This window comes from Nerophis lumbriciformis, linkage group LG20, assembly GCF_033978685.3.
Source record: "Nerophis lumbriciformis linkage group LG20, RoL_Nlum_v2.1, whole genome shotgun sequence".
In the NCBI taxonomy this organism is placed as follows: domain Eukaryota; kingdom Metazoa; phylum Chordata; class Actinopteri; order Syngnathiformes; family Syngnathidae; genus Nerophis; species Nerophis lumbriciformis.
This window is the reverse complement of record NC_084567.2, coordinates 24,977,743-25,003,324: the sequence shown is the minus strand read 5'-3', so window position 1 is coordinate 25,003,324 and position 25,582 is coordinate 24,977,743. Positions and strand designations below refer to the sequence as shown.

General features: G+C 42.4%; 2 protein-coding genes across 3 annotated transcripts in view; both read left to right on the top strand.

Moving 5' to 3' along the window:
• naif1 (nuclear apoptosis inducing factor 1) overlaps positions 1-2,461 on the top strand; it is a 29,342-nt gene extending 26,881 nt beyond the window's left edge. For both annotated transcript variants that reach the window (XM_061980655.1, XM_061980654.1), the window contains one exon: positions 1,318-2,461. In XM_061980655.1, the coding sequence (XP_061836639.1) occupies positions 1,318-1,868 (551 nt within the window). In that variant the 3' untranslated portion in view covers positions 1,869-2,461. The remainder of the gene's footprint in view (positions 1-1,317) is intronic.
• Positions 2,462-22,292: 19,831 nt separating this feature from the next.
• The window catches only part of LOC133619556 (early estrogen-induced gene 1 protein-like), a 45,043-nt gene continuing 41,753 nt past the window's right edge, over positions 22,293-25,582 (top strand). Inside the window, exons 1-2 of the mRNA XM_061980651.2 lie at positions 22,293-22,459; positions 22,597-22,817. Of these exons, the coding sequence (XP_061836635.1) occupies positions 22,672-22,817 (146 nt within the window). The 5' untranslated portion in view covers positions 22,293-22,459; positions 22,597-22,671. The remainder of the gene's footprint in view (positions 22,460-22,596; positions 22,818-25,582) is intronic.

The following is a 25,582-nucleotide window of genomic DNA, read 5'->3' as shown; positions in this document are numbered from 1 at the left end:
AGGAAGGTTGCTATTGTTCTGGACTATCTTGCCCGTTGTGTGGAAGTTTAATCAGTTGGCTTGCACAAATGCAACGAGAAGAGTGTATCATCAGAGATGCGCATACATGCTTTCGCACACCTAGGACGTTGGCCTTCATTGGCGACGCCGGGGCAGAGAACAGATATTGCCAATCAGAACAAATTAAAAAGGATTTCAAAGTCGTCTTCAGTCTGCTGGAATAAATATTTTTATATGTGTACCATTCGCCACTAAGACTAGAACACTCTCAGTGGTGACAGCAGGAGTGTTTATGGCACAGAGTTTCTCTTTTTATGTCAACGTCTTGCCCACCTTCACATGAAGCACAATTCTCTTGTTGTTTTGACTTTTTCTTTGTTTTACTTGCTCCTGAATCATATCGCCGCGACACCATCCAACTACCCATCGACACATCTGAATGTTGTGTGCTTTCCAACGTTGCCATGCGGCACAGTGTCACAATCAATTAACTTGTGGGTGTTCTAAAGGGAAACTGACATCAGCTTGAATGGCCATTTTGCGTTTAGACTTGTCTGCAGTCAATAATACATCCATCCATCCATCCATTTTCTACCGCTTGTCCCTTCCGGGGGGTGCTGGAGCCTGTCTCAGCTGAATTCGGGCGGTAGGCGGGGTACTCCCTGGACAAGTCGCCACCTCATCGCAGGGCCAACACAGATAGACAGACAACATTCACACTCACATTCACACACAAGGGCCTATTTATTGTTGCCAATCAACCTATCCCCAGGTGCATGTTTTTGGAGGTGGGAGGAAGCTGGAGTACCCGGAGGGAACCTAGGCAGTCATGGGGAGAACATGCAAACTCCATACAGAAACGGGGTTTGTATATCATTACAGACACACTTGCTCCACACAGAAGACACACAGGCTTGCCTTTACCTCCATGAAAATGTACTCTGCCTCCCACCTGGTTTGAAACCCCCTGTCCTCACCGTCCACCTTCTGTTTAGCCATTATTGGGGAGGGGGGTTGCTGAAAGTTGACATCTGCCCTGAATGGTGAGGCCCAATTGAGTGAGTTTGCGGGATACCATTACATGCTACATTGTGGGGAATGGAGTATTGGTGCAGGCAAAACAGCAGCAGGCGGCAGTGGCCTGCGGGCCGGTTCTAATACTAATCAAATATCATCCCGGGGGGACCATACATAATTCATTCGCGGGCCTTGACTTTGACACCTAGGGACTAGAGCTTAGCCTGTAATGTGCATTTGAAAAGTGCCACAAATGTCAGTTTTCTTGCTTCAAATGACTCTTCTGTGTTGTGTTTCCAGCTGAAACAGCCTACCAAGCATTAGAAGACGGCGACATGGTAGAATACTGCACGACAACCGTAGGCGATTCAGCGCCTCCTGTGGTGGCAACTGTCGAAGCTCCAGTAGAAGTGTTGGAGTCATCTACAGCGTCCTCGCCGCTACCGCCTCAGAGTCAGGCGAAGCCTCAGGAATTGAAGAGCCGCATTGCCCTCAACTCAGCCCGACTATTGCAGGAGCAGAGGGTCACCAACGTCCACATCCGACAGATAGCCCAGCACCTCGAGGGTCAGAACCAGCTTCTCCAGATGATGCGCCACTCCCAGGAGGCCCAGGTTTTTGCACAGGAGCGACAAGCTCAGGCCTTGGAAGGTACCCAAGCTGCACTGCTCGCTCTGGTGCAGATGCTCAGGCCTGCTCTAAAAGATTTGCGCAAATTTATGCAGAGCGGGACTGAAGTCACAAACTCGGGCAGCGCGGCAGCAGCGGTCACAACTGATGCGGCTTTAATAGATGAGCAGAACAGGCCCGCGACATCGCCACCTGCTGCACAAACTGAGGCAACACAATAGACTCTCCCTCTCTGAGGAATTCCTGCACATAGACTTCAACAAAGCCTTGAAAAACATTTCAGAGTTGCCTTAGGAAGCATGTACAAAAATGGAGCTTTTTTCCAAATTGGAAAACAGTCAGTTGTTGACTTTAGTTTGAACTTTTATAGTTTTTGAGAGTAACTTTAGGTGGAAAACCGAAATGTTGTTTTCATCCAGAATATTAAAGCCAGTCTTGTTTTTAGATGTTTGACCTTGACCAATGAAACCAAAAAATAACTCAACCAGTGTTTTTCCTAAACATTACATACTCACTACGATTAACGCAGGTAATCTCTACTTTGATTGATTGATTGATTGAGACTTTTATTAGTAGGTTGCACAGTGAAGTACATATTCCTATTATTGACCACTAAATGGTAACACTCGAATAAGATTTTCAACTTGTTTAAGTCGGGGTCCACTTAAATTGATTCATGATACAGATATATACAATCATATATCAATCAATCAATCAATCAATGTTTATTTATATAGCCCTAAATCACAAGTGTCTCAAAGGGCTGCACAAGCCACAACGACATCCTCGGTACAGAGCCCACATAAGGGCAAGGAAAAACTCACCTCAGTGGGATATACTATCATCATAATACAGTCATCACACAAGATAATCATCAGGGTGTATACATTTAATTATTTACATTATTTACAATTTGGGTTGTGGAGGGGGGGGTTAGGTTTGGTTGTTATCATCAGTCATCAACAATTGAGAACAGAGAAATGGATATTGAAACAGTGTAGGTCTGACTTGGTAGGATATGTACAGCAAGAAGTGGACATAGAGAGAGAGAGAGAAATCAGAAGGCATAAGAAAAGTATCTGCATTTGATTGTTTACATTTGATTATTAACAATCCGGGGAGGGTGTTAGTTTAGGGTTGAAGTTGCCTGGAGGCGTTCTTTTAGTGCGGTTTTGAAGGAGGATAGAGATGCCCTTTCTTTTATACCTGTTGGGAGCGCATTTCACATTGATGTGCCATAGAAAGAGAAGGAGTTAAGACCTTTGTTAGATCGGAATCTGGGTTTAACGTGGTTAGTGGAGCTCCTCCTGGTTTTGTGGTTATGGCGGTCAGTTTGACATGTACTTCGGTATCAGGGAGGTGTAGCGGATTTTATAGACTAGGCTCAGTGCAAGTTGTTTTACTCTGTCCTCCACCCTGAGCCAGCCCACTTTGGAGAAGTGGGTAGGAGTGAGGTGTGATCTGGGGTGGAGGTCTAGAAGTAATCTGACTAGCTTGTTCTGGGATGTTTGGAGTTAAGATTTGAGGGTTTTGGAGGTGCTAGGGTACCAGGAGGTGCATGCGTAATCGAAAAAGGGTTGAACGAGAGTTCCCGCTAGAATCCTCATGGTGCTTTTCTTGACCAGAGAGGAGATTCTATAGAGAAATCTCGTTCGTTGGTTGACCTTTTTGATTACCTTGGTTGCCATTTTATCACAGGAAAGATTAGCCTCTAGAATGGAACCTAGGTAGGTGACCTCATCTTTCCTGGTGATAACAATGTCACCCACTTTTATAGTGAAGTCACTGACTTTTTTAAGGTTGATGTGGGACCCAAACAGGATGGATTCCGTTTTACCCAAGTGTATGGATAGCTTGTTGTCAGCGAGCCAGGTGCAAGTTCTACAGAGTTCAGCACTGAGGATTTTCTCCACCTGTGACTTGTACTGATTAGGAATATAATTTAATTTAGGAGTTACTGTGCTTATTAGGGATGGGCCGGATAATTAATCAATTGCTCATTGAGCTGAGCGTCTATTAATCATTCTTTGATGCCATTTCACCAAACTGGATTGCACTATTTAGTTGTAAATATCAGAGGCACGGTTGATTCCGTCTCAACTTGTTTGCTGTCCAAAGGAGTATTACATAGTGTCAGATATTGGCAGGTGATCAAACACTAGAATCAGAAAAGGTGTACAGAATATTCAGAGTGATACTACTGGTCCATTAAAAATATTGATTGAACAAATTAAAATAGATGCATTGATCACTCAGCTTTCCCATAGTCAATCCAGAAGGGTTAGTCTAATGCCCACCCCTAGTGTGTATCGCTTTTACCGTGTACATTGTTTTTTCCTTTATATTTAAGTATCGTATTTTTCGGAGTATAAGTCGCTCCGAAGTATAAGTCGCACCGGCCGAAAATGCATAATAAAGAAGGAAAATAACATATATAAGTCGCATTTTTTGGGGAAATTTATTTGATAAAACCCAACACCAAGAATAAACATTTGAAAGGCAATTTAAAATAAATAAAGAATAGTGAACAACAGGCTGAATAAGTGTACGTTATATGAGGCATAAATAACCAACTGAGAACGTGCCTGGTATGTTAACGTAACATATTATGGTAAGAGTCATTCAAATAACTACCGGTATAACATATAGAACATGCTATACGTTTACCAAACAATCTGTCACTCCTAATCGCTAAATCCCATGAAATCTTATACGTCTAGTCTCTTACGTGAATGAGATAAATAATATTATTTGATATTTTACGGTAATGTGTTAATAATTTCACACATAAGTCGCTCCTGAGTATAAGTCAAACTATGAAAAAAACTGCGACTTATAGTCCGAAAAATACGGTAGATGAATAATGTCATGAACTTGTCTTTAAAATATGAGATTAAATGGTACATCAGTCAAAAATACAATAGAGGCCAAAAGTTTGGACATACCTTCTCATTCAATGCGTTTTCTTTATTTTCATGACTATTTACATTGTAGATTGTCACTGAATACATCAAAACTATGAATTAACACATGCAGGTTTATGTACTTAACAAAAAAAGGTGAAATAACTGAAAACATGTTTTATATTCTAGTTTATTCAAAATAGCCACCCTTTGCTCTGATTATTGCGTTGCACACTCTTGGCATTCTCTCGATGAGCTTCAAGAGGTAGTCATCTGAAATTGTTTTCACTTCGTAGGTGCGCTTGAAGCTCATCGAGAGAATGCCAAGAGTGTGCAAAGCAGTAATCAGAGCAAAGGGTGGCTATTTTGAAGAAACTAGAATATTATATTATTCATATGTTCAAATATCTTGAAGAAACTAGATTGTCACTGAAGGCATCAAAACTAGGAATTAACACATGCAGGGTTATGTACTTAACAAAAAAAGGTGAAATAACTGAAAACATGTTTTATATTCTAGTTTCTTCAAAATAGCCACCCTTTGCTCTGATTATTGCTTTGCACATTCTCTCGATGAGCTTCAAACGGTAGTCACCTGAAATGTTTTTCACATCACAGGTGTGCATGAAGCTTATCGAGTGTGCAAAGCAGTAATCAGAGCAAAGGGTGGCTATTTTGAAGAAATTAGAATATAAAACATGTTTTCAGTTATTTTACCTTTTTTTTTTGTTAAGTACATAACTCCACATGTGTTCATTCATAGTTTTGATGCCTTCAGTGACAATCTACAATGTAAATAGTCATGAAAGCAAAGAAAACGCATTGAATGAGGAGAAGGTATGTCCAAACTTTTGGCCTCTACTGTATATCACAAAAACATGATACTTTTGAAAACTGCCAGTGACATATGAATGATCCTTTTTTTAAGATAAAAATGTTATCTACTCTTGTTTTAGTATCATAATTTCTGATCATAATCATGCATTGCAGTTAGTAATGCAGTGGAACTGGTTTAAGTTGACCCTGTTTATGTCCACAAACCCTTTTAGTCAGCCAACTCTGCAAGTCCTGGTCCACTGTGTTTACTTTAAAAAATGGTCCACTTAAACCAAGGGTCTGAACTTTTATCACTAGGAGAGCTCTTTAGAGGAAACAAAAGTGAGATGAGCTATTTGTGTTTTTAAGATATGAATGTGAGTAACAACATTTACATTGTAAAGCAGATCTCCAATCAAACAGTGTGGTCATTGGTTTATAATATAAAGAAATACTCTATACTCTCGGCAGGGTCCTTGAGGGTGCATAGGAGTTTGCCCAACCAGTCTACATGTGCTTTGTGGACTTGGAGAAGGCATTCGACCGTGTCCCTTGGTAAGTCCTGTGGGGTGTGCTCAGAGAGTATGGGGTATCGGACTGTCTGATTGTGGCAGTCCGCTCCCTGTATGATCAGTGTCAGAGCTTGGTCCGCATTGCCGACAGTAAGTCGGACACGTTTCCAGTGAGGGTTGGACTCCGCCAAAGCTGCCCTTTGTCACCGATTCTGTTCATAACTATTATGGACAGAATTTCTAGGCGCAGTCAAGGCGTTGAGGGGATCCGGTTTGGTGGCTGCAGGATTAGGTCTCTGCTTTTTGCAGATGATGTGGTCCTGATGGCTTCATCTGGCCAGGATCTTCAGCTCTCACTGGATCGGTTCGCAGCTGAGTGTGAAGTGACTGGGATGAGAATCAGCACCTCCAAGTCCGAGTCCATGTTTCTCGCCCGGAAAAGGGTGGAGTGCCATCTCCGGGTTGGGGAGGAGATCTTGCCCCAAGTGGAGGAGTTCAAGTACCTCGGAGTCTTGTTCACGAGTGAGGGAAGAGTGGATCGTGAGATCGACAGGCGGATCTTCAGTAATGCGGACGCTGTATCGATCCGTTGTGGTGAAGAAGGAGCTGAGCCGGAAGGCAAAGCTCTCAATTTACCGGCCGATCTACGTTCCCATCCTCACCTATGGTCATGAGCTTTGGGTTATGACCGAAAGTACAAGATCACGGGTACAAGCGGCCGAAATGAGTTTCCTCCGCCGGGTGGCGGGGCTCTCCCTTAGAGATAGGATGAGAAGCTCTGTCATCCGGGAGGAGCTCAAAGTAAAGCCGCTGCTCCTCCACATCGAGAGAAGCCAGATGAGGTGGTTCGGGCATCTGGTCAGGATCCCACCCGAACGCCTTCCTAGGGAGGTGTTTAGGGCACGTCCAACCGGTAGGAGGCCACGGGGAAGACCCAGGACACGTTGGGAAGACTATGTCTCCCGGCTGGCCTGGGAACGCCTCGGGATCCCCCGGGAGGAGCTGGACGAAGTGGCTGGGGACAGGGAAGTCTGGGCTTCCCTGCTCAGGCTGCTGCCCCCGCGACCCGACCTCGGATAAGCGGAAGAAGATGGATGGATGGATGGATGGATGGATGGAGAAATACAATAAGAGGAGGTATACGGCACCTTCCAATAAGAAGAATGTGTGGTCAATCAGATAGTTTAAAAACGTATCAACCAAGGTACCAGTACTCCTTCGCTTAGTTGAAGTTCCATAGACAAGTGAAAGTGCGGGTAACCAATCAGGTGTTAGGATCCCCATGTGCTAACGACTATTAAACTGATAAAAAAAAGACTGAAAAACATTGTTCAGAGGCATCAAAAACTGCTTGCAAGCTCACACCTAAATGCATAAACTATATCTTAACCAACATTGTAACAACATTTTTAAGTCAGAAAAGAGGAAAATCATTGTTCCCCTTTAACATACATGATTTAGTATGTGGCTGCAAACTCCATCAGAGATTCCTCTACCTCCTTAATGTGAGTGGCCAAATCACTAAGCCACTGTGCAGCTTATGTCATTTACATTACATCAAAATATTGCCAAGACCACTCAAAAAGACCCAGCAGGTTATTTTGTATTGATGAGTCAAAGAACAATTTGTGTGTCACATGACTAGTTTTGTTTACACCACCATGTTGGCAGGAGCTATAACGAATGGATGAATACTGCATATTTGAACCACATAAAATATACAGTATTAGTACAACTGAGCTCATAACTCAAAATATTTGTGTCTCAAATCAACGTTGCCCAAAAAAATGAATTTATATCAATTTAATTGGTGTTTTACAACTACAGTGGTACCTCAACTTACAAGTATCCCAATTGAAGAGTTTTGAGACACTCAGTCTCTCAGCTTTTTGTTATGCTTTAAGTTGCCGGCATACATTAGAGTTACGAGCCTCTAAAACAGGGGTCCCCAAACTTTTTGACATGGGGGCCGCATTGGGTTAAAAAATTTGGCGGGGGCTGGTCTGTGTGTATATATATTTATACATACACAGACATATACCTGTGTGTGTGTGTGTATCATACTTGCCAACCCTCCCGAATTTTCCGGGAGACTCCCGAAATACAGCGCCTCACCCGAAAACCTCCCGGGACAAATATTCTCCCGAAAATCTCCCGATTTTCAGCCATAGCTGGAGGCCACGCCCCCTCCAGCTCCATGCGGACCTGAGTGAGAACAGCCTTTTTTCACGACGGGAGGACAACAGGGTGACAAGAACTAAATCATCCAGACTAGAGATAAATTGTATTATTATGTTTATCTTACCTAAAAATAAATATATTTATTAATTAAAAAAAAAACTAAATACATTTTTACTCTATTTTGCTAAAAACATCAAAATTAATTGTATTTTTATTTGTATTTTTTCTGACTCCTTATTACATCCAGCCATAGAATTATACCTGTACATTAAAATAAACATATTTGAAATAATGAATTTGAAATTATCATAATAATTCATTTAAAATGACCATATTTAATTATTAAAATAATTGCTTGTTTATCAACAACTTTAGCATTTTATTCATTACATTTTGAAGCTCTCAGAAGCCAAGTTATGTTATATTCATGTTATATTTATGCAAGTTTGAAGTATCAATTATCTAAACACAGTTTTATTTGCATATTTTCAGGATTATATATATATATATATATATATATATATATATATATATATATATATATATATATATATATGTATGTATGAAATACTTGACTTGGTGAATTCTAGCTGTAAATATACTCCTCCCCTCTTAACCACGCCCCCACCCACCCACCCACCAACCTCCCGAAATCGGAGGTCTCAAGGTTGGCAAGTATGGTGTATATATATATATATATATATATATATACATTAGGTCAGGAAAAAATACAGAGGGTATTTCATCCCTACAAGCCCTGCTCTTCGGGGGATTTTAAATAAGAGGAGGTATTTTAAATACAATCCCCTGAAGAGCAGGGAAACCTGCGAAACAGGCTTGTTGGGACGAAATAGCCTCTGTATTTTCTCCTGACCTAGCGTATACCGCTCTACAGTGTTGGGACTAACGCGTTACAAAGTAATGCGTTACTGTAACGCCGTTAGTTTCGGCGGTAACTAGTTATCTAACGCGTTATTTTTTATATTCAGTAACTCTAAAAAAAACCTACTCAGTGGCCTAGTGGTTAGAGTGTCCGCCCTGAGATCGGTAGGTTGTGAGTTCAAATCCCGGCCGAGTCATACAAAAGACTATAAAAATGGGACCCATTACCTCCCTGCTTGGCACTCAGCATCAAGGGTTGGAATTGGGGGTTAAATCACCAAAATGATTCCCGGGCGCGGCCACCGCTGCTGCCCACTGCTCCCCTCACCTCCCAGGGGGTGATCAAGGGTGATGGGTCAAATGCAGAGAATAATCTCGCCACACCTAGTGTGTGTGTGACAATCATTGGTACTTTAACTTTAACTTTACTTTAACTCAGTTACCGTTTCTACATGATGCGTTACTGCGTTATTTTACGTTACTTTTTATGTAGTATCGGCTAGAAACAGAAGATCTGAGTGTGTTTTATTGGAGCGCTGCAGTGTCGTCCTTCTGAATCTTCCTCTGTCACAAGCCGGAGAGAAGAAAAGAGTGTGTGTGTGTGTGTGTGTGTGTGTGTGTGTGTGTGTGTGTGTGTGTGTGTGTGTGTGTGTGTGTGTGTGTGTGTGTGTGTGTGTCTGTCTGGGTGTGGGTGTGGGGAGGGGAGGCACACACGTGATCCGCGGTTTGATATATGAAACAAAAAAAAAAAGTTGTTGGCACGTTCAGTCCACACACAGCGTGGTCATGGCGAGCGGAGTAACAGAGGTGCTTGAACGCCCCGCGCCATTTAATCGGTGTGTTTATAGGTGCAGACTCTCTTGTGCAAAACAAGGGTTTTAAACACATGCTGAACGTGCTTGAGCCACGTTACGCCATCCCGTCGCGCACCCACTTCAGCGATAAGATTGTGCCAGATCTTTATGAGCAGGAGAAGAAAAAAGATGAATATCCCCAGCATCATCTGTTGCGCTCATGACAGACGGGTGGACGTCCAGGGGAACTATGTGACGATAAGCGCTCACTTCATCACAGCAGACTGGGAGATGAGAAGACACGCCCCCTCTGCCTCTACAAGAGTCACCTTGCGCAGGTACTGACATAAGCAGTGGAGGAATGGAAGATAAAGATAACCCAGTCACACGTGATAATACCAAAAATCAAATAAATGCAGTGAATGAGTCAGGACTGGGACCACAGGTAGGGTGCTTTGCACATGTAGTGAATTTGGCATCACAGAAGGGAATCTCAGTCAATAGGATGGAGCGCCTCCTTGGGAGGATCAGGAAGGAGGTTTCCTACTTCCACCCAAGCACAACAGCTGCTCATGTGCTTAAAGGCCTGCTGAAATGCGATTTTCTTATTTAAACGGGGATAGCAGGTCCATTCTATGTGTCATACTTGATCATTTCGCGATATTGCCATATTTTTGATGAAAGGATTTAGTAGAGAACATCGACGATAAAGTTCACAACTTTTGGTCGCTGATAAAAAAGCCTTGCCTGTACTGGAAGTAGCAGACGAGTAGCGTGACGTCACAGGTTGTGGAGCTCCTCACATCTGCACATTGTTTACAATCATGGCCACCAGCAGCGAGAGCGATTCGGACCGAGAAAGCGACGATTTCCCCATTATTTTGAGCGAAGATGAAAGATTTGTGGATGAGGAAAGTGAGAGTGAAGGACTAGAGGGCAGTGGAAGCGATTCAGATAGGAAAGATGCTGTGAGAGGCGGGTGGGACCTGATATTCAGCTGGAAATGACTAAAACAGTACATAAACACAAGACATATATACTGTATACTCTATTAGCCACAACAAAACCAGGTTTATATTTAATATGCCACAAATTAATCCCGCATAACAAACACCTCCCCCTCCCGTCCATATAACCCGCCAATACAACTCAAACACCTGCACAACACACTCAATCCCACAGCCCAAAGTACCGTTCACCTCCCCAAAGTTCATACAGCACATATATTTCCCCAAAGTCCCCAAAGTTACGTACGTGACATGCACATAGCGGCACGCACGTACGGGCAAGCGATCAAATGTTTGGAAGCCGCAGCTGCTTGCGTACTCACGGTACCGCGTCTGCGCATCCAACTCAAAGTCCTCCTGGTAAGAGTCTCTGTTGTCCCAGTTCTCCACAGGCCAATGGTAAAGCTTGACTCTCATCTTCCGGGAATGTAAACAATGAAACACCGGCTGTGTTTGTGTTGCTACAGCCGCCCGCAATACACCGCTTCCCACCTACAGCTTTCGTCTTTGCTGTCTCTATTGTTCATTGAACAAATTGCGAAAGATTCACCAACACAGATGTCCAGAATACTGTGGAATTTTGCGATGAAAACAGACGACTTAATAGCTGGCCACCATGCTGTCCCAAAATGTCCTCTACAATCCGTGATGTCACGCGCAGGCGTCATCATACCGAGACGTTTTCAGCAGGATATTTTGCGCAAAATTTAAAATTGCACTTTAGTAAGCTAACCCGGCCGTATTGGCATGTGTTGCAATGTTAAGATTTCATCATTGATATATAAACTATCAGACTGCGTGGTCGGTAGTAGTGGGTTTCAGTAGGCCTTTAAGTAAGACAAAACAAGAAATGCTAAAGCAGCCTACTCATAAGCTCATACATGATGTCCCAACGAGGTGGAACTCCACTTATGATATGTTGGAGCAGCAGGCAGCTACATACTCTGCATTGACCCACAAGACCCTGAAGACAAATGTCAAAGACATCATCACCTGATCATGAGCTGTGGGTTATGACCGAGAGGACAAGATCACGGGTACAAGCAGCCGAAATGAGTTTCCTCCCCCGGGTGGCAGGGCTCTCCCTTAGAGACAGGGTGAGAAGCTCTGTCATCCGGGAGGAGCTCAAAGTAAAGCCGCTGCTCCTCCAGACCGAGAGGAGCCAAATGAGGTGCTTCGGGCATCTGGTCAGGATGCCACCTGAACGCCTCCCTAGGGAGGTGTTTAGGGCACGTCCGACCGGTAGGAGGCCACGGGGAAGACCCAGGACACGTTGGGAAGACTATGTCTCCCGGCTGGCCTGGGAACGCCTCGGGATCCCCCGGGAAGAGCTGGACGAAGTGGCTGGGGAGAGGGAAGTCTGGGCTTCCCTGCTTAGGCTGCTGCCCCCGCGACCCAACCTCGGATAAGTGGAAGAAGATGGATGGATGGATGGTTTGAATGACAACATCTTAAAATGGTTTATGTATGGCATTTAGTGATAAGTTAAGAACTGCAGTAGCATGCAGAACATGTTTTTTTGTTAACATTTTAATACATTTAACAGGACAGATGAAGTGCCTTTTTGACAAACATTATTTTCATTTTGCCGTCACCATAAAATGATGTGTTGGGCCAGATGTGCCTTCAGTTTTGACACTGGCGCTTTAAAATGTAGCATTTACCGTATTCTTCGGACTATAAGGTGCACTTAAAGGCCTACTGAAACCCACTACTACCGACCACGCAGTCTGATAGTTTATATATCAATGATGAAATCTTAACATTGCAACACATGCCAATACGGCCGGGTTAACTTATAAAGTGCAATTTTATATTTCCTGCGAAACTTCCGGTTGAAAACGTCTAGGTATGATGACGTATGCGCGTGACGTCGATGGTTGAAACGGAAGTATTGGGACGCCATTGTATCCAATACAAAAAGCTCAGTTTTCATCGCAAAATTCCACAGTATTCTGGACATCTGTGTTGGTGAATCTTTTGCAATTTGTTTAATGAACAATGGAGACTGCAAAGAAGAAAGCTGTAGGTGCGATCGGTGTATTAGCGTCTGGCTACAGCAACACAACCAGGAGGACTTTGACTTGGATAGCAGACGCGCTATCCGACGCTAGCCGCCGACCGCATCGATGATCGGGTGAAGTCCTTCGTCGCTCCGTCGATCGCTGGAACGCAGGTGAGCTTCGGTGTTGATGAGCAGATGAGGGTTGGCGTAGGTGGAGAGCTAATGTTTTTATCATAGCTCTGTCGAGGTCCGTAGCTAAGTTTGATTCAATGGCGTCGTTAGCAACAGCATTGTTAAGCTTCGCCAGGCTGGAAAGCATTAACCGTGTAGTTACAGGTCCATGGTTTAATAGTATTGTTGATTTTCTGTCTATCCTTTGAGTCAGGGGTTTATTTCTTTTGTTTCTATCTGCAGTTAAGCCCGATGCTATCACGTTAGCTCCGTAGCTAAAGTGCTTCACCGATGTATTGTCGTGGAGATAAAAGTCACTGTGAATGTCCATTTCGCACTTCTCGACTCTCATTTTCAAGAGGATATAGTATCCGAGGTGGTTTAAAATACAAATCCGTGATCCACAAAAGAAAAAGGAGAGAGTGTGGAATCCAATGAGCCCTTGTACCTAAGTTACGGTCAGAGCGAAAAAAGATGCGTCCTGCACTGCACTCTAGTCCTTCACTCTCATGTTCCTCATCCACGAATCTTTCATCCAGGCTCAAATTAATGGGGTAATCGTCGCTTTCTCGGTCCCAATCGCTCTCGCTGCTGGTGTAAACAATGGGGAAATGTGACAAGACTTTCAACTTGCGACGTCACGCTACTTCCAGTACAGGCAAGGGTTGTTTTTTTATCAGCGACCAAAAGTTGCGAACTTTATCGTCGTTGTTCTATACTAAATCCTTTCAGCAAAAATATGGCAATATCGCGAAATGATCAAGTATGACACATAGAATGGATCTGCTATCCACGTTTAAATAAAAAAAAATCATTTCAGTAGGCCTTTAAAATCCTTTCATTTTCTCAAAACTCGACAGTGGGCCTTATTACCCGGTGCGCCTAATGTAGAGAATAATTTCCGTTGTGTTTACTGACCTCGAAGCTATTTTAGTTGGTACATGGTGAAATGATAAGTGTGACCAGTGGATGGCAGTCACACATAAGAGATACGTGTAGACTGCAATATGATGGTGGCCACACATAAGAGATGCGTGTAGACTGCAATATGACTCAAGTAAACAACACCAAAATGTTATGTGTTCCATTGAAAACACGGCACTCAAAAATCTATCAAAATGTTTTAGTATCACTTTGGTAAGCTATGAAGCCGCACCGCTTGATGGATTGTACTGTGCTTCAACATACAAGTATTATTATGGTGTGTGTATAAGGTAAGACATATTATCTGGCGTTTTGTTTTGCAATATTATGCAAAAGCAACTTTTCTTACCTTCTGGTACCTGCTGATCTGTATTTGGGATCTGCATAGGTCTTGAAAATTTGCACGCGTCAGCCTTTGTAGTCCGTGCCGACACCGTAGTCGATAAGCTTCTTCTTTTTCTCTATCTTCTTGTTATGGGACATTCATCCTCCGCTGTTGCCATTTCTAATATAAAGTAGTGTACAGTTCTTACTTATATCTGTCAGTAAACTTGCCATGAAGGCGCTAAAACATACCGGTGTAGTGAGTTTACTTTAGTTATTAGAGAGTTCCGGTCGGACGATTTTTCACAGGGCACATTTACGGTGTTGTTGTTTCCGGATGAGGAGATGCTGCTCCGTTATTGATTGAAGTAAAGTCTGAATGTCATTAAAACAGTTAGCTCCGTCTTTTGACACTTCTTCCACTCCCGTCCTTGCACGCTACACCGCTACAACAAAGATGACAAAGAAAAGACATTGTCGAAGGTGAGCCACGTAAATAAGACCGCCCACAAAACGGCGCATCCTGAAGATGATCTGTAAAACATAATCTATGCAACATTTTGACCAAAGAACCACCATTACATGTTATGTAGACCACAAGGAAGTGTTTTACATTTAGAAAAAAAATTACAATAAAATGACTCCTTTAATGCGCCCTATAATCCGGTGCGCCTTTTGTATGAAAATAGATCTGACTAGACCCGCTCATCGGCAGTGCGCCTTATAATCCGGTGCGCCCTATGGTCCGTAAAATACGGTACTTTAGAAATAGTGTTTTTAACTGAAGTGGGTACATCAGTTTTCCAGCAGGGAATAATCCATGTATAAATGATTAACTTTGATGTATATTAAACATATTTACAAGGACGAGGAGCACAGCCGACGGGAGTCTCTGCAAGGTCACTTCGGCATCGGATCATTTGGTCACGAGGGGAAGGCAGCTTTAGCGGCGTGACCCTAAGATGCAGCAGGCAGGAGGCAGATGATGAGTAAAATAATATAATTTAATACAAACAAAAGAAAACACACTCACGACGGAGTGGGAGTGGAAAAGTGTCAGGTTCAAACTCTGATGACATCTATTAAAACGGACGAGAAGCAAGGAATCATGCAGAGACAGAGTTAAATTTTGCTCAATTGAGGAGACACGTTATTTGGGCTGTATTCTAGTTACAGATCCAAACTACATTCTAAAAGTCCAGCCCGCGTGCTTCCTCTATTTATTTGGGAGGTCCCTGTTTACATCACTGAAGCTGTCGCTGAGGGAAGGGGGTAACCTCGACAACTCCAGTTAGACACAATATGTGATTATACAAAAATGCAAATGTGTTGACGCTGGTGATATTGCCTTGTCTCTGCTCTGTCTGCGTCACGGCGGTGTACGGCATTGGCAGTCAGCATGCCAAAGAAAAATACCAGTTCCGCACAACTGACAATAATTATAGCAACGGCCCTTAAGCATAGAAGTTGTGTGATAATAGATACATAATTATTCTAACAAAAAGAACAAAAGAAGGCGAGTGCAAACATGACTGCAGAAGACAGGTAACTTGGTTTAGTTAAGGGAAAAACGTGTAAGTATAGCAGAGCAGAGCAACAGGCAGAAAGCATAGCAATGACCAATGATCCACTGAAGTAGGAGACTGACTGGCAACTAGGTAAAGGTGTGTCCTGGTTGCCAATCAAGGACAGTTGTGGGCGCTACTACTCAGTGGCCAGACAGGGGAAAGGAAATTACAAAATAAGAGTACTGGACAGGAACTTAAACACCACCCAAACGGTAAAAAAACAACACAAGTCCAGCACAGTCACAAGAGTGTGACAATATCTAAATGTTAAGTCTAAATCTAAATGTAAAATATATATCTAAATCTGAATATATTGTTAAATATCAATCTAAACCTAACAACTAACAAGACATCATGGTGAAACCAGAAGTCGAGTTTCTTAACATGGAGATATTCTCAATACTTTTCTTTTGTCGAGCACAAAGAAAAAAACATTTTAGTTAAATGTAAGTTGTGTCTTTGATCAAAGATCCTATGTACTTAAAGTTAAAGTTAAAGTTAAAGTGCCATTATGTTGCAGCTATTTAAAATAGTTTTGTCAATTTGTTCTGGCCTGAAATAGATTGGCCCTTTGAAACATATCTTTGTCTTTGTGTGTTGTGTGTAGACCACATTGCTTTCTGAGTTCAGTGATGCAAATGTATGTCAAGTTGATCAACACATTGTATTATTCTCCAGTGCAATAACAGTACTGAAATGAAGGCTAAAAGGGCATTAATGGGAGCCTTGAAAAAAAAGAAAAAAAAAGAAGTAACTAAATAGTTACTTTTCACAGTAATGCATTACTTTTTGATGTAAGTAACTGAGTTAGTAACTGAGTTACTTTTGAAATAAAGTAATTAGTAACTGTAACTGGTTACTGGTTTTCAGTAACTAACCCAACACTGGTCCCCGTTCACTTACAGTGCACAGACGCCTGCATTGTTGATTCTGAAGGCTTCTGACAGATTTGGTACAGCATGGCAACATAAGATAGATGAATTCTGATTGGATACAAACTAAAACTAAAAACAACAGCACTGGAAGGAGCATTATTATGACATGAAGAGAATATAAATAATTTTAGATATTTAGGGAACGTAAATAAAAAAAAAAAGTTTTATCTTTAATTATGATCATGATTTCTGGTTATGTTAGGCCAGCAGAGAAGGCCTTGCTGGCCCTGACGGTACACCGCTGATATTTATGCCATTTTTCCACCGATCTGAGGCCTCTCAGCTGCAAAGACACGCCACATCTCTGCCTCTTATTGCACTCCTACGTCTTTCTTACTGCAGAAGAAGGAAACATGGCATTGGCAAATAATGCCAATATAGCTGCACGTTGTTAAAAAAAAAAGTTTGCTTTGCACGCGTGAGTGTGTAAAAGGATTCATTACAATATGGTGTAGAGATGTCCGATAATGGCTTTTTTTGCCATATCCGATATGCCGATATTGTCCAACTCTTAATTACCGATTCCGATATCAACCGATACCGATACATACAGTCATGGAATTAACACATTATTATGCCTAATTTTGTTGTGATGCCCCGCTGGATGCATTACACAATGTAACAAGGTTTTCCAAAATAAATCAACTCAAGTTATGGAAAAAAATGCCAACATGGCACTGCCATATTTATTATTGAAGTCACAAAGTGCATTATTTTTTTTAACATGCCTCAAAACATTAGCTTGGAATTTGGGACATGCTCTCCCTGAGAGAGCATGCAGAGGTTGAGGTGGGCGGGGTTGAGGTGGGGGGAGGGGGTAGGGGGTAGCGGGGGGTGTATATTGTAGGAACCCGGAAGAGTTAGTTCTGCAAGGGGTTCTGGGTATTTGTTCTGTTGTGTTTGTGTTGTGTTAATGTGCGGATGTTCTCCCGAAATGTGTTTGTCATTCTTGTTTGGTGTGGGTTCACAGTGTGGCGCATATTTGTAACAGTGTTAAAGTTGTTTATACGACCACCCTCAGTGTGACCTGTATGGCTGTTGACCAAGTATGCCTTGCATTCACTTGTGTGTGTGAAAAGCCGTAGATATTAAGTGATTGGGCCGGCATGCAAAGGCAGTGCTTTTAAGGCACACCCCCAATATTGTTGTCTGGGTGGAAATCGGCTAAATTTCGGGAGTCTCCCGGGAAAGTCGGGAGGGTTGGCAAGTAAGACTGGGAGACGCAACTGCTCTGTACTTCTCCCTACATCCGTGTACCACTCCGTACAGAGGCGTTTTAAAAAGTCCAAAATTGTACTTTTTGAAACCGATACCGATAATTTCCGATATTACATTTTAAAGCATTTATCGGCCGATAATATCGGACTGCCGATATTATCGGACATCTCTAATTTGGTGTTATAGGTTCACGGCTTCCTCCCACCTCCAAAGACATGCACCTGGGGATAGGTTGATTGGCAACACTAAATTGGCCCTAGTGTGTGAATGTGAGTGTGAACGTTGTCTGTCTATCTGTGTTGGCCCTGCGATGAGGTGGCAACTTGTCCAGGGTGTACCCCGCCTTCCGCCCGAATGCAGCTCAGATAGGCTCCAGCACCCCCCGCGACCCCAAAAGGGACAAAGCGGAAGAAAATGGATGGATGGAGGTCCACGACCCGGTCAGCGACCCGCGGCTCTTTAGCGCCGCCCTAGTGGCTCTCTGGACCTCTTTCAGAGATGTGCGAAAATGGAAAAAGATTAACAAAAAAAATATTTTTTGTTTTAATATATTTTCTGCAGGAGAACAAACATGACACAAACCTTCCTAATTGTTAGAAATCCCACTTTTTATATTAAACATGCTTCACTGATGAGAGTATTTGGCAAGCACTGTTTTGCCCTACTAATCCTTGAACTCATTGTAGTTTGTTTACATGTACAACTTTCTCCGATGCTGCCACAAAAAGACGTGTTTTATACCACTCCTTCTGTGTCTCATTTTGTCCACCAAACATTTTATGCTGTGCGTGAATGCACAAAGGTGAGCTTTGTTGATTTTATTGATTTGCTGGAGTGCTTATCAGGCATATTTGGTCAATCCATGACTGCAAGCTAATCGATGCTAACATGCTATTTAGGCTGACTGTCTGTACATATTGCATCTTTATGCCTCGTTTGTAGGTATATTTGAGCTCATTTAATTTCCTTTACTTATGTCCTTTGTGTATTTAATTTATATTTGCATGTCTCATGACACATTATCTGTATGTAATATTGGCTGCATTTCTGTTAGTTGTTGTGTGCCATGTTGTTCCAGACCACAGCAAACATTACCCAGCTTGCAAAGATTGTAATAAATCCATTAGAAGAAGACAGCCTGTCGTTTTCTTCAACTTGGACACACACATCTGTACCTTTGGCCATTCTGAGCCAGTAATTTTCAGAAGTTATCTCATCCTGTGAGAAGCTTCCGTTTTACTAATGATTTCCAATGTTGCAAAAATGCCATCCATCCATTTTCTACCGCTTATTCCATTCAGGGTTGCGGGGGGCGCTGGAGCCTATCTCAGCTACAATTGGGCGGAAGGCGGGGTACACCCTGGACAAGTCACCACCTCATCACAGGGCCAACACAGATAGACAGACAACATTCACACTCACATTCACACACTAGGGACCATTTAGTGTTGTCAATCAACCTATCCCCAGGTGCATGTCTGTGAAGGTGGGAGGAAGCCGGAGTACCCGGAGGGAACCCACGTAGTCACGGGGAGAACATGCAAACTCCACACAGAAAGACACCGAGCCCAGGACCTTCGTATTGTGAGGCAGACGCACTAACCCCTCCTCCACCGTGCTGCCCTTTGCTGCCGTGTTGCAAAAATGGGTAGAATAAAAATTAAAATACAACATTTCTGTCAACAAAGATTTGCGTAAGCCTTTGATAGTAGGCTAATAAAGCTAAGATAGACACTTACATGTGTTTCCTTCATTATAACTAGAGATGTCCGATAATATCGGACTGCCGATATTATCCGCTGATAAATGTTTTAAATGTGATATCGGAAATTATCGGTATCGCTTTCAAAAAACAAAATTTAGGACTTTTTAAAACACCGCTGTACGGAGTGGTACACGGACATAGAGAGAAGTACAGCGCCAATAAACCTTAAAGGCACTGCCTTTGCGTGCCGGCCCAATCACATAATATCTACGGCTTTTCACACACACAAGTGAATGCAAGCATACTTGGTCAACAGCCATACAGGTCACACTGAGGGTGGCCGAATAAACAACTTTAACACTGTTACAAATATGCGCCACACTGTGAACCCACACCAAACAAGAATGACAAGCACATTTCGGGAGAACATCCGCACTGTAACACAACATAAACACACCAGAACAAATACCCAGAACCCCTCGCAGCACTAACTCTACCGGGACGCTACAATATACACCCCCCGCTCGGATGGCGGAAGGGGGGATCGAACCTGGAACCCTCAAGTTGCTGGCACAGCCACTCTACCAACCGAGCTATACCGCTCCGTACTAACCTTTAACCAGTGACGTGCAGTCACTAGAGGCAGGTGAGGCGGGGCCTCATCTGCCATCATGGAAAGAAAAAAAATGTAAAAAGAAAACAGTTTTATTAAATTGTTATTTGTATCCAGTGATTATACTATAAAGTTATTTTCCATTTAACTTCACCCGTTTTAGATTATTTTTATTTAAAATCGTTGAATTTTCACATTTGCCGTTCAAATACTGAGAAGAGACGGAACAGCAGCCAGTTGAGGCACGTCACTCAGTGCCTCAACATGGATTGCGGACTCGGCTAACTGCTGGCCTGCTGTGCAGTTAGACCGTATTGCTATATGAATTATATTATACATTTCCAAAAGTTTAGTTAGCTGAGGTATATAATGTACAGTGTATTTTGTCAACAACTGTATGTGTGTAACGTATTTCTTGTGCTGAGCAATCATAAAACGGCTGCAAAAGACGCACTGGCTGAGGCTCGCAGTAATCCGCCTCCTGCACCCCCGCCGTAGAATTTGCACCCCCTGACAGGAGTGTTATATCAACTAAAGCCCACACTTAAACTTTCCACGTGCAAGATTGAATCTATTTAAAAAAAGTTATTTCATAAGAAGCCAAAAAGTGCAAAAACAATAATGTTCGTGTTGGAGGGGTTGTGAATGACTGCAGGGCCACAACATTAGGTACACCTGCAGTCTGCAGGTGTACCTAATTCACAACTCCTCCAACACGAACATTTTTGTTTTTGCACTTTTTGGCTTCTTATTAAATAACTTTTGTAACCTATTTCTATGGGCTTTCCTCTTTGTTATTTTAAGTTCCTGTTATGCGCTGTTATACAGTATATGCCTTGAGCTCTTATTTTGAAGGCGCTAAGAGCGGAAGTGATGACACGTTGGAGTGGAGCGGAGGTTTTTGAAAGAAGGTAAATAAAGTGGTCCTCGTGTAAACTGGAGCCTCCGTGTTTGTTATTTTGTAGTTTCATACAGTATAGGCGACATTTATAAACCCTCGGTTACACTTTTTTAAATAGATTCAATCTTGCACTTGGAAAGTTTAAGTGAGGGCTTTAGTTGATCTAACACTCCCGTCAGGGGTGCATTAATCCAGCACAACAGCGGCGCATGGACTTCATTTATAAGTAAAGGTAAGACCATAATAACGTTTTTTTTTAAATTAAATGTGCTTTTTTGTGTGCTACAGTTTGTATGTGTAAAGTTAAAGTTAAGGTAAAGTACCAATGATTGTCACACAGACTAGGTGTAATGAAATTTGTCCTCTGCATTTGACCCACCCCCTTGATCACCCCCTGGGAGGTGAGGGGAGCAGTGGGCAGCAGCGGCGCCGCGCCCGGGGATCATTTTTGGTGATTTAACCCCCAATTCCAACCCTTGATGCTGAGTGCCAAGCAGGGAAGAATGCTGGTATGAGCTTTTAAACATAACCCGTTAACTGCTGCCAATCAAATGGTGAATAAGATACTCTTTAGGGTTCATATGTTTGTAAATCTGACTGTGATGAAGTCAGTGCCTCACCAGCCATCAACCTCACCGCACGTCACTGCCTTTAACAGTTAATTTGACTCATTTTCATTAATTACTAGTTTCTCTGTAACTGTTTTTATATTGTTTTACTTTCTTTTTTATTCAAGAAAATGTTTTTAATTTATTTATCTTATTTTATTTTATTAATTTTTGAAAAAAGGACCTTATCGTCACCATACCTGGTTGTCCAAATTAGGCATAATAATGTGTTAATGCCACGACTGTATATATCGGTAACAGTTGATATCGGTATCGGTTGATCTCGGTATCGGTAATTAAGAGTTGGACAATATTGGAAATCGTCAAAAAGCCACTATCGAACATCCCTAGTTGTTAGTCAAATAAATACCTGTAACATATATACGTTGAAAGTATCCTGCCGAGATATTTCTAAAAATCATAGCAATACTAATAATTTCGTTTTTTGTTTTTTTTTGCGATGAGTGTTTTTTATTTCAGGCTCGAGCGCCGTCCCCCAAAATGTGTGTGCGCGCACGCGCACTTGCACCTGCCGCTCAGCTCCTCAGGCGCAGGTAGATGTGCTGTGACTGAGTGCAGTCCCTCCTCGCAGTGCGTGGTGCGTTCACGAACCCCTGACTGCCGTGGGACAAGTTAGAGTCGAAGCGCCCGAGGCTGACAAAGTGCCGATTAGCCAACCTCCGGCTTCGCAGCGGTGCCCACCTGCAGCGTTCCGCCGAGTGAAAGGAACGTGGCCACCCGAACGGTAAGGTTTAGTCGACGTTTATTTGTATTAACATATTTTTTTTGAAGTCGAGTGTGCTTGTGTTTGCGTGGCAGCTGTTTACGAGACCGCCCGCTCTGTAAAACTCAACGCTTTACCCAGTTTATTTTATATTCCAGCTTCGACTCCAGACATGAATAACTCAAAATCAAAGGGGTTCCAACTTCTGACGTGAAGCCGATTCGAGTTGGACAATGTATCTTTTCGTGAAGAAGAAGAAGTTTAAGTTTCAAGTGCGCTTTACTTTAGAGGAGCTCACGGCAGTGCCTTTCGTTAACGGAGTACTTTTCTGCAAGATCCGCTTGCTTGACGGCGGGGACTTTGCCATCCTGTCATCCAGGTATGTGTCACACTTTTTACATATTTGTCATCGATAAAACTTTGCCCTCACCAGGTGTTTTAATTCAGCCTTAGTGATAATAGTGAAGCTCTTATGAAGAAAGGCGGAATCATATGTTAGATCCTCTACAGGGTGGTTGCTGTGACATTACTATGAAAATATGCATATGCTGCACTTCACCTTCAGTAAACAACTATTTCACCCTTTTGTCCCCTGCTCAAGTTACCTTAGCTCCACCCTACCTGCTTATGTTACTGCATGTTGGAACCCGTGTTGGGGCAAATTGCTTTCAAAAATGATTTAGTTAAAAGCAAGGGGTCGGCAAACCCAACATGTTGAAAGAGCCATATTGGACCAAAAATACAAGAAACAAATCTGTCTGGAGCCACAAAAAGTTAAAAGCCTTCTGTAAGTGTTGTAATGAAGGCAACATTGATTGATTGATTGAAACTTTTATTAGTAGACAGTACATACTTCGTACAATTGACCACTAAATGGTAACACCCGAGTAAGTTTTTCAACTTGTTTAAGTCGGGGTCCACGTAAATCAATTCATGGTACAAATATATACTATCAGCATAACACAGTCATCACACAAGTTAAAGGCCTACTGAAATGCGATTTTCTTATTTAAACGGGGATAGCAGGTCCATTCTATGTGTCATACTTGATCATTTCGCGATATTGCCATATTTTTGCTGAAAGGATTTAGTAGAGAACATCGACGATAAAGTTAGCAACTTTTGGTCGCTGATAAAAAAGCCTTGCCTGTACCGGAAGTAGCAGACGAGTAGCGTGACGTCACAGGTTGTGGAGCCATCTGCACGTTGTTTACAATCATGGCCACCAGCAGCGAGAGCGATTCGGACCGAGAAAGCGAAGATTTCCCCATTAATTTGAGCGAGGATGAAAGATTCGTGGATGAGGAAAGTGAGAGTGAAGGACTAGAGGGCAGTGGGAGCGATTCAGATAGGGAAGATGCTGTGAGAGGCGGGTGGGACCTGATATTCAGCTGGGAATGACTAAAACAGTAAATAAACACAAGACATATGTATACTCTATTAGCCACAACACAACCAGGCTTATATTTAATATGCCACAAATGAATCCCGCATAACAAACACCTCTCCCCTCCCGTCCATATAACCCGCCAATACAACTCAAACACCTGCACAACACACTCAATCCCACAGCCCAAAGTACCGTTCACCTCCCCAAAGTTCATACAGCACATATATTTCCCCAAAGTCCCCAAAGTTACGTACGTGACATGCACATAACGGCACGCACGTACGGGCAAGCGATCAAATGTTTGGAAGCCACAGCTGCATGCGTACTCACGGTACCGCGTCTGCACATCCAACTCAAAGTCCTCCTGGTAAGAGTCTCTGTTGTCCCAGTTTTCCACAGGCCAATGGTAAAGCTTGACTGTCATTTTCCGGGAATGTAAACAATGAAACACCGGCTGTGTTATCCGGCACACCAGTCAAGGGGTGCATTCTACGGCGGGGGTGCGTTATCCAGCACAACACCTGCCGCAATACACGGCTTCCCACCTACAGCTTTCTTCTTTGCTGTCTCCATTGTTCATTGAACAAATTGCAAAAGATTCACCAACACAGATGTCCAGAATACTGTGGAATTTTGCGATGAAAACAGACGACTTAATAGCTGGCCACCATGCTGTCCCAAAGTGTCCTCTACAATCTGTGACGTCACGCGCAGGTGTCATCATACCAAAACGTTTTCAGCAGGATATTTCGCGCAAAATTTAAAATGTCACTTTAGTAAGCTAACCCGGCCGTATTGGCATGTGTTGCAATGTTAAGATTTCATCATTGATATATAAACTTTCAGATTGCGTGGTCGGTAGTAGTGGGTTTCAGTAGGTCTTTAATCATCATACATTGAATTATTCATCCAATCCAATCCACTTTATTTATTTAGCACATTTAATTAACAAAATGTTTCCGAAGTGCTGCACAACAATATTAAAAACAATATTCAAATATTATCCTTAGCTCCACCAATGACTGAACAAAAACAAAAAACAAATACATATAAAACCAATATAAAAACCAATATAAAATAAATATGATTAAAAACTATTTTAAAGGGTAAAACCAATTAAAAGAGTAAACAGAAATCAAAATTTTAAAAGCACAGATGACAACAGAGGACCAGAGGTGGGTAGTAACGCGCTACATTTACTCCGTTACATCTACTTGAGTAACTTTTGGGATAAATTGTACTTCTAAGAGTAGTTTTAATGCAACATACTTTTACTTTTACTTAAGTATATTTATAGAGAAGGAACGCTACTTTTACTCCGCTACTTTTATCTACATTCAGCTCGCTACTCGCTACTAATTTTTATCGATCTGTTAATGCACGCTTTGTTTGTTTTGGTCTGTCAGACAGACTTTCAAAGTGCCTGCCTTACTGGTGACGTTTCACTTCGTTCCACCAATCAGATGCAGTCACTGGTGACGTTGGACCAATCAAACAGAGCCAGGTGGTCACATGACCTGACTTAAACAAGTTGAAAAACTTATTGGGGTGTTACCATTTAGTGGTCAATTGCACGGAATATGTACTGTACTGTGCAATCTACTAATAAAAGTTCCAATCAATCAATCAAAAGTGTGAAGGAAAAAAGATACTTGTTTTATTTCAACCGTACTGTCAAAAGCCTCAAGACTGACCGCACATGAGGACGTTCCTGTCTTCACAATAAAAGTGCCGCGCCATCGCGCCTGCGCTTT